Here is a 16,083-nt window from a genome sequence, read left to right on the forward strand (position 1 = left end):
CATGGGTCACTTTTATTTTTGTGTTACAACAGTCTTGTAGATATTTGCGAAGTCCATGGAAGCACATCTTATGGCTGGAAACTTTTAAAACAGTTCAAGTTACATCATGTGAGTGGATGAATACCACTCAATGGATACAAGACACATGATCAACTTTAGAACCATATTAGTACTTTGTCAAAGATTGACCAGGAAACACTGTACAACGTTTAGGATCAACAACAGTAGCCTTCGGCAGATTATATATCTGAATTACTATTATTGTCCAGTTATTCATTTCATTCGCTGAATTCTATCGAATCCTTGTAGCCCTTGAGCAAACAGTCTGTGTCCCGTGTATTTTATATCAAGTAATATATTTTTACTGTATTTGAAGCCACATTATCATACTACTTGTGTTCATGCACCACTAAGTACAATATGAAAGGAGCCTTTGACCAGAATGTGTAATTTGATGTTGAATTACATTTTCACACAAAAAAGTACTACAATAAAATCTGTCTCATATTTCAACAACTTCTTAAACTTTGCAAGTGGTTGGTCAACCTGCCAAGACTCCTCAACTGATACATTCTGTATCTCATATCAGAAATAAATCTCAAGATACGTAAATAAATGTTGCTTCAAAAACATTAGGTATTTTTGGGGGGACAATTTTATTCCTAATGACATTCACAAATACAGTTTTGCAAAGAGAAGTCTAATCAGAGAAGAAATACATAGTTTAAATACCACATGCATATTTAGATAAAGAAATCTGACGCAGAGGCGATAAGATCACAAAGACTCATATGCATGCTTCAAACAATTTTGGTTTATACATGGTAACGTCAAAGCAAGAATAAATCTACGTTACTCCTAATAAACACACACTCATACTGAGGTGAATATTTGTACCTTACATACATGCTTATTATGTTAACCATGCAATTATATGATTTCTTGTTTGATCTTATTTTTTCGTTTATTTCTTTCTAGCATTCTCTGCACTGTTTATTTGTATTCTTTTTTATAACTACTCAAAACCTGAAGTGTAACTCTGCATGCCACCTTTTACTTGTTTCTGTAAATTAAAGTTCATGTTTGGGGAAACATGTTTTGGATTGATGGAGGGGTTTCTGACGCTGTTTGGGAATCCAACAAGCATTTCATCTGAAGCATATTGACACTTTTACAAACTGTGTTTCATCAGCAACAATATCGATAATATGATTGTATTATTAGGATATTATAACACCATAAAATCTGCTAAAGACCGCATGCACACATTTAAACACAAGTCCTGAGTGTATGTACAGATATGACAAAAAAAGAAGCTCTGCATCCTGTTACCGCTGTGTTTACTTAATTTTCATTTCCCATACCAGCTGATGAAATTACAGATCGTGTTTAAAGCAATTGTGCACATTAAAAATGATATTTTGTATGCTCAAAACATAAATTCTAGAAAACATAGTCATCCTCAGTGGGAAGTCAAACAGAAAGCACTGTAACACTGTGGGGTAAAATAAAGACGACCGTGGGTGACATTAGGTATCACATATATGAAAAGATGAGCCTGACAATTTTGAGTTTTAAGTTTTCCCATTAGTCTCAGCAACTCCAGCATTCTTATGTATTTCATGTTTTCACCACAATCAGGCGTCAGTGACACTAATGTCACTTTTTCAGCTCCATCTGTCACGTTAGATTTCACGGTCTTCTATCAAAACCATCAAACTTAAAACCAGCAATGTGGAAAATGGAAATAGAAGACTTCAAGCTTCAGCTGAAATGCAGATTGATGCATCCTTTTTAAACAACGTACTGATGTTTGGGATATTCTGCTGCAATCTCATGGCATTTGTTTGGTCATTTAATCCGTTGAATGTTTGCCGTTAATCTGATGCTGATTTGCTTCTGTTGCTATATCGTGGTTTCGGTTCTACATTTGCAGTATGCTTTCCATCTGGGTCGAGTTCATGATGAATCTGATATAGAGGTACGGATTTGATGAATTTGTTCAGTTGCAGCAGGAGAAGTTTGGTTTATTTTTTGGAGCATTTAAGCTGGGCAACGACTGAGCGTTTTCATCAAACGTAGCCTGTTTGGTTACCTCCCTGTGGAGTGGAAACAAAAGAACAGATGGAAAAACCCAAATTAAAACATTTTAAAAGGGTGGTTTTTAAATAAAATGAAAGCAACAGTTCACCTCCTCTTTTTGTTTATCAAATAATTTCATCACAGCAAACAGGGTTCAGGGTTAATATAAAAGTGCCCTGTGATTAACATCAAGAGGCTATAACAAACAGGAAGTTGGTCCTGCTTTTTAGTGCATGTTCGTGTTAACTTTGGAAATATTTTATGTGGAATGAAGTACATACAATACATTTTTTGTCAAAAAAACCCCACAATAAACATAACTTGTTTTAAATTACAAAAAAGGAAACCACACAGGGCATCCTTAAAGAACTTTGGTCTTTTACACTTTTCTTTTAACACTAGAGGGCACAAAATGTCACGTAGCAGTTTGGCATGAAGAGAATTTGCTGCTCACTCTGTAACTGAGGTCTGACATTGGAACTAATTTAACTGGATAGTGTCCCACTAAACCAAACCACACCTGTGGTGGAACAGCCTAAACTAAATGGAATGAGGTAAACAATCATGTATTGATCAAACCATTGCTTGACAAGTCTTTTTCTGAGTAATCAACCTTTCAGCTCATAAGGCCGGCGAAAAAATGTACATGTTGGCTGAAATAGTCTCGTCTCACCTGGCCAGGTGCAGAATAGCCTCCATTGTGTTGGAGCCATCTTTGGCACTAGTTTCACAGAACAGAGTGTTGTACGTCTGTTGAGTGAAGATAACAAATAAAATAAAAATAAATTAATTTAGTCATCACCGAGTGACACATCACAACCTGCATTTATATTGCAGTTAAACTACTAGGCTAACTAGAAAGTTGCTTATTTTGTCATTACCATAGCCAGTTTCTCTCCATAGCTGCTAGAAACACAGCTAACGCCATCTTGCCTTAGATCAGACTTGTTACCTACGAGCATGATGGGAATATCCTCCTGGGACACATCCTAACATGGAGAGAAATTCAAAATAAAAAAAATATGGTAACGCATTAAATGAGTGCATGCTGATTATCAAATCAATAATTTGTTGAATAAAAAAATAAAACTAGCTTATTAAAGAATTTTCTTTGACCTTATATACAACATTGTGTCAGTCAGGGGATAAAGATGTTATTGTCTTAAGTAAAAGCAACAATACTACTGTGGGGGGGGGGGGGGGGGGGGGGGGGGGAGAAAAGTCTTAAAATTTAATTTATCATTCGTTTATCTGTTACTTCACTTAAAATCCCAAATGTCTGAAAATATTTGTCCAAGTACTGCCGTTAGATACATCCTGCTGTGCACAGTGCACGTGATGAGCATCGTAACAGAGCATATGTGACAAAAAGTGCATAAATAAAAAACCAGAGATGTAAAAATGTCCATAGACAACACAACACAACACAACACAACACAACACATCAAATCGATATACATTTAACACTTACATATCTGCTGCATGTAAAAAAGAGAAAGAGCACTTAGTTTTATAAATAAACGTTGATAATACATTTATTTATATCTTAAAATAACACTGTGAATATAACATGTACAGAATTTGTTAGATAAAGAAATGTCTGCTTTACAGAGCTTAAGTGGTTGTCAGTACTGTTTTTCAGGAGGAACGTGGTGCCTTACCTCAATCATATCCACCCACTCTCTGACATTAAGGAAGCTCTTCTCACAGCTGACATCATACAGCAGCAACACGCCATCCGCCCGACGGAAATACGACTTAGCAATGCTGCGAAACCTGGGAGGAGGAAGTGGTTCAGACGCACACAGATGTACAGTTTGCAGTTAAACAGCATTGTTTTTGAATAATGATTTTAATGTTTAGCAGTCCCAGAGCAGCGCTAATCCAAGCTGAACTCTGATTGGCCCCCAAAGTGCGCCGATGATATCACTTATCTGTCATTCGTTCAGTTCTTTATTGGTGGAGCTGTAAGTATGTTGTAGTAACCGCTCACATCATGTGGGAGGGAAGCGTACAATGGAATAATTCTCTTGTTTATTACTTTTCATAAAACTGGATGTCAATTCATGTTAGACTCGAAGGATTAGTTACAATTCTGAGATCAGTGTCAGAGATTTGGGAATGAAGCCAGAATTCTAAAATTAAAAGTAAAATTTTGACTTTTCCTCAGCTTGAAAAATAAAAATCTTCATCTTTTTAGACTTTTGACATAAAAGTGCGCATGTCAAATGACATATTTCAATGGCTTTTTAACGTGTGTAATATGATTGAACAAGGCTGAATTTGCACAATATACCTAATAATGTTTGTCTTCCCCCAAAGCTATTCAGCCAATGGCAGAGATGGAATTAAATGTACATATCTTCCTGAATAAGTAAATATGCATAGATCTTGGGCACATTTTGGGGATCTCACTCTTGCGGGACCAATAAAGGAATATCATCTTATGCATTTGGTCTTTCTGTGTAAAATGTGATGCTTTTGTGGCCTTCGAGTTTAGAAAGTGCTAGATCTTCTCCTGGTTTAAAGCAACATACAGTACATAGCAGATCAAACTGAAATCAAACAAACAAAAAATCTCATGCCTGCAAAAACATCAACACACACCTCTCTTGTCCTGCTGTGTCCCATAACTGTAGTAAAACGGGCTCTCCGTCCACAATTAGTGTCTTCATGTGGAAATCCACCCCTGAACACACAAAGGACAACAAACCACGTTGAACCACTAAATTGATAAAGAAAAAAGAAACATTAGCACCATGCTAATTGTTAGCATCGGATCAGGCAGGAATGAATAATTCATCGGTCAACTGCCTTCCTCCTGATATTTCTTTTGGGGAAGTGTTCTCACTTAGTTTGAGATATGAAAGAATAAATAAAATATGTCTCTGCTAACTGAAGACTGACTGTTTGACTCACCCAGTGTAGCACTGGAGCCTAATTTGAATTCGTTCTTGCAGAGGCGCAGCAGAAAACTGGACTTCCCCACAGCCGCATCTCCAGCCAACACAATCCTGTAGACCTTCTCTGATGCCATGTAGCCCAGGTTAGTGCTGTGCTTGTCCTCCTTCTGAAGAGGCCAGGCGAATACAGGGATGAGTGAGTCGCCCATGAAACGATTATCGTCTGTATGCACTTTCTGCACATTTCAGCATGTTGAACACATTTGTATTGACAGAAGTATTTCACCGTCCATCATCAGTTCTATTCGAGGAAATAAGACAAGGCATTTATATCTCTTTTCTTAAACTCCACGAGAAAACGTGACTTCATTACCCAAAGAAGTGTTGAGTTTGCTAAATTAAGTTCAAACGGTGCAGCCAAGTTTGTTCTAAAGGAAAGAAACTCAAATCTCACTATTGATCATTATTACTCTTCATCCCCTTGAATATGTGCAGTCAGATTTATGAAATGAAAAAATACAAGTTGGAAACTTTGACATGCTTTGGACAAAAACACATTTAATCCCAAATTCCATTACGTACCCTCTGCTCTGCTTTATCGTCCTCCTTCTCGCTTACCTTAACACTGATAGCACTGAGGGCCTTTCTCCTGGTTGGAGCCAGGGGTTTGGGCACACTAATGGATTCACATGGCTTCCAGTCCAAAACTGAGGTGCTGTCTGACCCGAATACCGATTCCTCATCCTGTGTTTCTGCTGGCTGAAATTGTATTGTATTGATTGTGTCTAACTGTATTTCGTTACCTTGTACTTATACATGTGAAATGACAATAAAGTTGAATCAAAAAATAAAGATCTGCTCTGACATGGAATTCACATTAGTCACTCCAACATATTTGTAATCGATGCAGCAGTTGTGAATATCTAAAAACAAAAACAAAAAATCTGAAAATGAAATATTCATACAAGGTTTTCTACTGGCATTCTCGGAATAAGAATTCTATTTTATTATTCTGTCTGAAACCTGCCATTTATGGCTCAGAAGATGAACTCTATAGACTTCCTCACCCTCTCTTCCATTTCCTCTTCATCTTGATCTTTGACCTCATGCTCCGAGTCGTAGCCCCCATGCGAACCTCTGAGTGTGGACAGGCCGCTGTCCATGTAGGTCTCAGGCAGGCTGTCCTCCTCACACTCACTGCTGTGTCTGCGCCTCAGGCCTGGGTCACACATGGCCAAGGCCAGAGCGTCACAGCTGGGCTGGCGGCTGTACAGAGGATGATCCTCCATACGCTGGCAGAACCTGCAGAACATGTCAAGATAATCTGTGACAAAAAACCCAATGTAGCTAGCTAGGCAAAGTGTTTTCTCCGTCCAGAAGAGCGCAGGGGACACCAAACCGTCCGGGTGGGCGAGACTAAGAGATTTTTATTAGATTTGTTGTCATTAGAATGCATTTGTCCCCCAACAGTGAACAATTTTTAGAGCACACACATTTACATCTAACTGCTTTATTGGGACTTTGTCAGCATTGGAAAACATGATTACGGTATATAGAAATTTCTGTACATAAAGGACATTTATTGCATATTTTAGAATATGAAATAACAGTATTGATGCTGTAATTTTGATAATACATGTACCGGTAATTGTATCATAATAAAATACGGCAGAAGCGAGGCGTTGAGAAACTTCACCAGTCGCCTGTCATCATTTCCCTGTTTTACAGGAACATTTAATCTGCCCAACAGGCCCAAAACCTGGGTCTGTTACATATGCACAAGGTGGGCTGGCTCTTAGTCACCTGCTGTATGTGATGATGTCATCGGCATAAAATATGTTCAAACAATTGAACATATACAGAAATATATATTTACATTCAGTATTTACACAAAGAACATGTATGATCAAAAAGGATCTTGTTTTTTTTATTTCCATTATTATAGGAAAGGAGAAAAGTCCAATTCTCTATTGAACCCTGTGTTGCTCTAAGGGTGTAGATCCAAAAAGACTCCCTGGAGAAGTTATTTTTAAGCCAGTCTCCCCTTCTCGTTGATTTTTGAATCTGTTCTATTCCACATATTTGTAGGCTATTGCAGCTGCCATGGTTAGCTTCCTTGTAGTGCATAGCAATGAGGTATAAAAAAGCAGTGACATTCTGCATTGTTTGTGGGTCTTACCTATCCATCAATGCAAACGGTGATGTGTAGCAGATGCTTTTACTTCTTTCCTTTATGCCTAGGTGTGAGCTCCCATTCCCAGACTGAAACATACAACATAAAAAAACATTATATATATATACTGTGTACACACACACACACACACCTTGACATACAAGTATAATTCGCTCCAGGACAGAGCTCGTAACTCGCATGTCAAATACATTTTTCCCATACAAAATAACTGAAAACAATTGAATCCATTCTTGCCACCTAAAAACACTCAAATCAACGCTAATAACAATGGAAACAAACATTGCAATGTAGATACACACAAAAAAATTATAGAATAAATGATATATCGTATTACTGTAATCGAAAAAGTGGTTTTATTATGAGATTAACTTCGAGTCAGATGGTAGTGCTAACGGCGGTGAGCAGTGCGAGGAGGAGATGATATTTGTGATTGTTTAACAAATTACCTTCCACCTTAACAATCAATTATAAAAGTAGACTGAAATTCTATGTCCCATGTAGACAAGTGACCTAAAGATGAACTAAACACTGGCAGTAAACCATGTTCATGAACTGAACCCAATGATGCATGATTTTTAAGCCTCTTGCAATCTGGTTTCTGTAATGGTTTTGAATTTAGTGTATCTGTTAGGTGAACTGTGCAGCTTTACCCTGGTGATCTTCTCCAGAGCGGCTCTTAAGCCATCGTTGGTGTCATGAAGCTTCCTGTTAGCTGACCTTTCCGCACACAGAAAGAAATATATTAATTATCAACTTCATCCTCATAAATAAATATTGATTGCATTTTTTTCTCTTTTTTGTGACATCCGACTTACTGTAAAATCTCAATCTGGCTCTCCAGCATGTCTCGCTCATCAGCAAAGTGTTTCATGAGCTCCTCGTCTCTGTAGCGATAAATGGCCATAAAACGTTAGTGTATGAATATTAAACTAAAAATCACAGTGATGACACTTTGAAATAATTTGAGTAAAAATATGGTCTTAAAACCACAAAGAACTTTGTGCACAAATCATGAGGATGAAATTCAAATGATTAAATACTATTGAGGTTGAAATGTGACAATCAATTTGATGATTTATATATATTATTATATATATTTCCAATATATCTAGCCCAAGTTATTTAACCTAATTTGTGATTATCGTGATACATGTATACCCCGACAACAACGTAAACGCCATCACTGAGATGATCTGAGAAGTATCGGCTTGTTGCAATGTTGGTTCTGTTGCCGAGTAACGCTTTGGAAGAAGTTATTGTGTGTGTGTGAAGTCATTCCAGGATATCCTGTTTCAGCAGTGAAAAAAGAAAACACTCCTGGGAATGAATGTCAGTCAGTCAGTGGGGGCGGCGCCTCCCTGTCTGTCTCTCCAACTCGGCTTCAACAGATGCAAACCGGGGCCAGATTGATATTTCTGGTTCTTCCAGAATTTATTGGCATCTTCTAATGCAAACAGTTTAGAGCTATTACATGCATAACAGATCACATAGTGATTATTCTCAAATTTCCATTCATGTTTAAGAGAGGAGAAGTGGCGAAAACCTGCTCTGCAACTAAAAATATGTCTTGACTATTTTGAAGTGGGAAAATAAAAAGAGTCTCATATTAGACTGCATTTCACATAAATGCCTTGGTGGGCAAAAATACAAAAAATTGACTGAATGAGATGTCTGTAAAATAAAAGAAAACTAATAAAAGTAACGTCGACACATAAGGAAACAAAACTAGATCAAATTAGAAGTCACCTTTCAGAACTGATGCTCTGATCAGTCAGCTCCGTCTTCAGGGAGTCCATCTCACTGTGCAAACAAGCAACTTTGGTCTGAGATCTCATCAGCTCCTGTTTGAGTCGCTGGTTGTCCTTCAGAAAGGAAGAGGGAAAAATAAAGTGTGATATAAACTAGAAGGAGCTGAAATGACAGGAACGTCATGCTCATCATGGGTACGCCGATCCTCACCAGCGTTAGCTCATTGACCTTCTTCTTCAACGCTGGGCTTACATCATTCACAGTGATGCTCTTGTACTTCTCTTCAATCTAGTGGAGTAGTTCACACTGAACACCTCAAACAACTCATGTTATTGCTTTACAGTGCGTGTCGTACACTCAGACACAAAATCACAAGAACATTTTAGTTGGATTTGGTGGTTTCCAGTAAATGGCACTAATACATCTGAAGTACTGTTGCAAATATTTGGTTTAATATATTAGCTACAAGCGCACTGAGCAGAGTGCAGACCACCAAGCCCCAACAGCCAAGCTTAATTAAACAAAACCTGACCTACACCTCGGGGTTCTCACCCCTTTATCCAGATCCACTCAATTCATTGGCCGCCTCCTTGACACATGCACCACTCTTCTTCTCTAAAATAAATATCTTAAGACGTTTAAGCATAACTGACATAAGGGTCAAAACAGCACTCTTCAATGTAATGAAGGCTTTGTAGCTTCACGCCCAACCCTTCCATTGGGTTTCATCAAAACCTGACTGATTCCAGATTCACTCCAAAATATATCAGATTCTTCCCAACCCCATGCAGTCTTTGAATAATCCTGCTAACAAATAGACTGAACTATTACTCAACAAACAACTCATGGCTTCGATCTTATTTGGCAGGTTCATTAATTTAAGACTGAAGTGCATGAACACTGAGCTGAACTGTAAATATGACTATAAAAGAATCTGTTTTGACCAATGGGTGTATTTAGGTAGGTGGAGAGAAACAGTTACCATCTGCATCCTCTGGATCTTACACTGCAGCTCACACACTTCTGTTTCATAGCTTCTTCGTAACTCGTTCTGTGCAGCCTCTGCTCGCTTCTTCTCCTGCACAAAGTCAAAGGCATGTGTGAAACCAAACTCCTGCCTAAAAAACATTTGCATTGAGATGATGACATGTATATAGAGCTCTCTCGACACATTTCATTCCTGTGACACAGTAATCTGTCATGATTTAGGTCAGCTTTTGAACCAGAGGTGAAGGCCTCTGTAGAATCGATTTCGGCAAGTGTCTAAATGTCCAAAAGTAGTTAACGCATGTCAGAACAAGACTGTGTGCACAAACAACACCGTGTGAGAGAATACAGATGAGCGCCCTCAATTTCTGTGTGCTCTTAAACAAACAGCAGCTCCTGACTGAGCTGAGTCAAGTTTACGTACATAAGTTTGCACACATGCAAAAATTTATCAGAATTCATGTTCCCATAAACACACCAGGACCAAAGATAAAGCTAAATAAAAGAGCGCAAGTTAAACCTGACATTTGAACCAGCAAGTGATATGTACCCTTCAGTCACTGAGTCATTGTTCACATTTACGTTTTTTTGTCATGCAAGATTAAATATTGTTATCAAATCTCATCATTCTTTATGCAGCTAAATGTATTTCTATGGTCTTTGCAAAAAAGAAACCCCAAAAAGATCCAACTAAGAATGGGAAAGCTAGAAAACAAAGGCCAGATCTAAAAAATAATATGTGCAAAAAAAGGTTCAGGTTAGCTACAATTTAATGACACATTATCAGCAGCCTTGTCTTTAATGAACTCTCATTTCCATCCACCCTTCCTTATCCTGTACAGCGTTATCATTGATTCACTCGTGGCCCAGTGCCTTCAATCTGTCCGCTATCTTATATCTGGGATCCACAGAGCTGTAAATGCCAGCTGATCAGCAGGCCCGCCAGAGTCAGAAGCTGATTTTAGCTGTTTGTTTGACATGAGGGAAGAGCTGGACAAACACAAGATTGGAGAAGATTAAAAAGTTGTGTTTTACCATGTTTTAGGGGAGTCTCGGTTTAGTTCTCGTTATTCATGACTTCATCCTACCTGATCTCGTACTTTCCTCTCAGCGGTTTGAATGCGTTGGTCCATCTCCTCCTCCATTTCACTGAGCTGCATTGATGCTTGGTCCTGCGCTCTGTGAAATTAAGAAGTGATTAATGAGTAATTATAAAGCTGACGTAATTTAAGCATAATCTAGATGTGGTTCTACAGACGTCTGATGAGTTGCTCTTAGTCATTATATAAAAGATTATTGCCTCAACAATGTTTGAACACAGAAGTCACATGACAATAGGTAGCAGCATGCAGTATATAATGTTATTTTAAATTTTATTGTACAATTTTCAGCAGTACCAATTCAATTGAGAGGAAGCAGAATAAGAGAAATAAGTGAGTGTGAGTGTTTTTCTCACCTTTTGATGGCCAGGGCCAGGTTCTCCATCTCTGAGTTTTGCTGTTTGATCTCTTTGACGAAGTTTATAATGACTTTCTCTAGTTGGGGTAAAAGCCTGGGTTCAGTGAGAGTGATGTTCTGGTACAACGCAGCGGCTTGTTCATTCCTGGAAGGAAGGAAGGAAATTATGTCAAGTGTTGTTCCCCTGACAAAATTTGAATACAGCGGAACCTCGGTTATCAAACAACTCAGTATTCAAACAAAAACATTTAGTTTAAATTGCCGAGAGGACTTCAGGTACCTCGGGTCAGCAGTACAGAATGATGGAGATTATGGAAAGGAAGTGAAGAATCGCGTGCAGACAAGCTGGAACGGGTGGAGGAAAGTATCAGCTGTGCTCTGTGATAGGAGAGCGTCAGCGAGGATGAAGGGAAAGGTCTACAAGACAGTGGTGAGGCCAGTCATGATGGACGGCTTAGAGACAGTGTCTCTGAGGAAAAGACAGGAGGCGGAGCTAGAAGTGGCGGAGACGAAGATGCTGAGGTTCTCCTTGGGAGTGACCAGGTTGGGTAGGATTAGAAATGAGACAACAAGAGGGACAGTGAAGGTTAGACGTTTTGGAGACAAGGTCAGAGAGACCAGACCTTGATGGTTTGGACATGTCCAGAGGAGAGACAGGGACTATATCGGTAGAAGGATGCTGAGGATGGAACTGCCAGGGAACAGGGCTAGAGGTCGACCCAGGAGAAGATACATGGACGTAGTGAAGGAGTACATGAGAGTGGCTGGTGTTGGGGAGGACGATGCAAAGGACAGGGTGAAGTGGAGAACGTTGATTTGCTGTGGTGACCCCTCACGGGAAAAGCCAGAAGTACAGTACTAGTAGTTGATTTCTTGATTGTCCAAGAGGATAAATAAACAAAGGGAAACAAAAATACAAATCACACAATATTCTTTTCAGAAAATATAGTCATTATAAAATTATATTCATAAAACATTTCGTGACAGCATTTATGACCTTTGTGTGTCCGTGCATGTGTTTACTTCTTGACAGGGTGGACTGCCTGTGAAGCGTATGAACACTGCTTCCTGTCCATCAGTGTCTCACTGTGACACAGATCACTTCTCCATACAGTGATAAACACAAACTGGTTATGACAGGAACACGCACAGACAACCAAACACAGATTCTGCTTTGATACGATCATGTGATCGAGGCTTTCAGTATCTAATGATAACAATGTTGAGTGACTCAAATATTAAAAAAAAAAAAAAAAGATTTACTTACACAAACATTACCGATGCTTAACGCATGATCAGGGAAAAGAGACGAGGCCTTGGCAGTTTAGAACATTCTATCCACAATTATAAATTACACCCCAGTCAGAGAGGATGTTAATCTGCAACATCATCCTCACTAATGTTCCCCTTCTTTAGTTTAGTTTGGGCGCAGCAGAGGACGGATTGAGCGAGACACACCTGATTCCCATCCCAGCTCATCCCCAGCTCTCCCTTCTTAAATCCCGCTCAGCTGACGCGCCCTACCAGATCGTGTTTCCGCCTCCGCGCATGCACTTCTTGCGTGTCTTCCACCAGCCTCTGTTTGTTAAAGACAGTCTGTTCTCTGTTGCAATTTGTTTTGTTTTTTGTTTGTTTCTTTAGTGACGCCAGCCCTCCTCAAGCAGTTTGGACGTTTATGATCTTTTTGTTCAGCTGAGTATTTTAGTTCTTCTGTTAGTGACGCCAGTCTCTGGTGATTTAGGAAAATCTGAATTTTTGTTGGAAGAACGTTTATGTCGTTATTAGAGAACTGTTGACTGTCATTTGCCTCATCTCTGCATCTGGGAATCCACGCAACCACCTGGCCTTTGACACTCACAGTGCTGAATTAGGTGGAACAATTCCATAAAACATTTTTTATATATATATCAGTAGACAAAAGCTTAAATATGCTGGATGTCAAAAAGAATTCAAGCATTTAAAAAACAAAAACAAATGAGAAAATCATAGAGCATATTCTAAACATCTTTGTGGGGGGGGGGGGGGGGGGGGGTACAAATGAGAGCCTGCTTACATCAGCTTCACGCAGGAATAAAAATGTACTGGTAATTGACTTTCTGTTCTTGATATTTTCATATTTATACAAACCATCCTTTCATTTCATTGAAAAACAGAAACTCGAAATGTGACCTCTTTTTTATGCTCCAACAGTGACTCTAACTGCTTGAAGATAAGAGCGCACCGCCGTGACAATCAATGCCATAGTGCTGCAAAACAGCAGCATGAGGTTGTGTCCCATGTCTGGCCTGAGGCCTAAAACAGAAAAACACAGACTTCCAGACCTCCCGCTCCCCAATCATCTCCTCCAGCACTTCCAGGGGAATCCTGAGGCGTTCCCAGGCCAGCCGAGAGACATAGTCTAGAAGTTAATACGTTGATTATGTATAAAGAGAGCAGCAGACATCAAACTGTGTATCCGAGTCACAGCTGTCATGTTTCCTATTTGTTATCTTGACAGTGAATTCTTCCTCTCATGAAAATGATCTGATAGGCTTAAGGAAGGCAAACCTTTACTCTCAAAAACACAAAGAAATAATATTGAGAAATGTAAAACTTAAATTACTCAAAGTGTTACTGGGGCTTACATATTAAAACAAAAACCCAGGAACTCGATGGACCTGAAAAAGAAAATCCTGTTTGACCGAGTTACAGATCATTTTTTTGAAAAGCAATAATTATGCAAATGTTGAAAGAATGACGATTGCATTACACAAAATAATGTTTCAGTTTTGTGTTGTTCAACCAAATGATTCTAAGCTACAGTTAAAGACTCATTTTATCTTGTGGCAGTAGAAAATAATTTTATGGTAGTAAGTCTGGAAGCGCTGCTATTTTTCCTATATGAGAACCTTATTAATCAGCTAAATTCGGGTAAATGAACATTTGTTTCATATACCCTGCCTGAACCACTTCATCCAAGTCACTCCAGAACTTCTCCTTCTCCTCTAACTCACCTCCTGCCCGTGGAGCGAACCCACTAACAATATTCAACACGACACCCTCAATCTCCAGCTTCAAACTCATCAGCCCATCCAACACTCGATTCACCTCTAGAACACTGCACAAACTCTTCCTTCAAGATAACCCCTCCTCCATTCCCATTTCCATCTCCTCCATATAGTATTGATGAATCGGAAGAGAAAAGAAAGGATACTATATGACAATCAATGGAATTTCCCTCTGGGATTAGTCAAGCACCGGGTTCTAATTCTGATACAGACACCCTTTTCTCTGTCCTCTGTCTTAGAGGGAAGGCTGACAGCTTTAAGTGTAAATAAACAAACAACCAAGGTGCCATAATGATTTAGGCTCAGTAAATACTGACAAAACTCGATTGATACCTTTCATACTAGTTTTCTTCCATGCAAATCAAACTTAGACAGATAGATAGATCGATAGATAGATATATAAATGAAACATTACAGGAGATATAGCAGGTTCATATAGACACACTTTCAGACAGACATATTTTCTTGTAGTATGTTTAGTATACATAATTACACAACTTTTTTAAAAAAAGAAAAAAAACTTTTACGCACAAGTGTCTCACTTGTACTGTAAATATTGTGTCAATTTCCCTTCAAAGATCTGAGCCTGCAGTTGGTTCATGATTAAAGCCCCCCCGGCATGTGAGTCAGCTGGAGGCCTAACGCATCCCCGAGAGACAGGCGGCAGGTGTGCGCTCTCACCTGGGGATGAATTTAGCCTGTTCGCCCATTTTGCGCTCGAAGCTCTCCCAGGCGGCGGACTCATCTCCTCCGTCCGACTCCATGGCCTCTGCGCAGCGATGGCGGAAGCCACCGATGAACTGTCGCAGCGTGACGGCTCCGTCCCGGTCGACGTCCAGCCGGTGAAATATCCCGTCGGCTTCGACCGCCGACAGCCGCAGCTCGGCGCAGGCGGTGAGAAACTCGCTCCTCTCGATCCGCCCCGAGCCGTCCACGTCGTGCGTGTGGAAGAGTGCGCGCAGACGACCCTGCTCCTCCGCACTCATGCCCCCTGATGGAAAGGATGTTGTTGCCCCCCCCCCCCCAAAAAAAACAAAAAGTCTCGGTTCCCTCACACAGCTGTCAGTAGTTCGTCCTCGACACACCTGCGGACAGGTGAGCCGTCGCGCCTCCACAGCTGCTCTCCGTGTTGACAGCTGTTACGCATTAATCCAGTTCATCCGTGTTTTGACCGAATAATTTCCCGGTTTGTCGCAACCGACAGTTTTACGACTGGATCAGGTGAAGCAGTACCTGCGTGTGTGCGCGCGTCTACGTGGCTGCGTGCGTCGCTCTCTCTCTCTCTCTCTCTCTCTCTCATTTAAGAATAAACTGTACTTAGACTAACTTTCAGGAATAATTCAAACACCTTTTATTCCTCTCTGACATTACTAAGACATTTTCTGCTGCGTCTACTCTACACTATAGTCGAGTATTGATCAAGTTCACTTTATAACGCGATGTTGTGTTATTGTTGTCATTTATATTTGACTATATTTTTTCATATTATTACAACTTTAATGAACTCCTCTGATGTCCTCGGGCCATTTCTGTCTCCATCCAGGCGTTTGGATATCCCGTCTGCTTCTCGGGGTTGGACACAGAGCTCTTCAACCCGCCCTGAATCAGACATCATAGTCAGGTGTTTGTGTTCCACCTCACCTTGTGAGGACAACGTCTGCTC

General features: G+C 39.8%; 1 protein-coding gene across 1 annotated transcript; it reads right to left on the bottom strand.

Moving 5' to 3' along the window:
* Positions 1-1,981: 1,981 nt before the first annotated feature.
* Positions 1,982-15,406, bottom strand: LOC137914204 (ras and EF-hand domain-containing protein-like). Its single transcript, XM_068757809.1, has 17 exons — positions 15,102-15,406; positions 11,372-11,518; positions 11,004-11,094; positions 9,911-10,006; positions 9,139-9,216; positions 8,926-9,041; positions 7,995-8,063; positions 7,830-7,896; positions 7,165-7,247; positions 6,053-6,287; positions 5,604-5,774; positions 5,002-5,152; positions 4,690-4,771; positions 3,744-3,858; positions 2,964-3,071; positions 2,756-2,832; positions 1,982-2,099 (listed from the first exon to the last, which is right to left on the bottom strand). The coding sequence occupies exons 1-17, from the start codon at positions 15,404-15,406 to the stop codon at positions 2,003-2,005; spliced, it is 2,088 nt and encodes a 695-aa protein (XP_068613910.1). The 3' UTR covers positions 1,982-2,002.
* Positions 15,407-16,083: the final 677 nt, after the last annotated feature.

Source organism: Brachionichthys hirsutus, unplaced genomic scaffold, assembly GCF_040956055.1.
Source record: "Brachionichthys hirsutus isolate HB-005 unplaced genomic scaffold, CSIRO-AGI_Bhir_v1 contig_700, whole genome shotgun sequence".
NCBI lineage: Eukaryota > Metazoa > Chordata > Actinopteri > Lophiiformes > Brachionichthyidae > Brachionichthys > Brachionichthys hirsutus.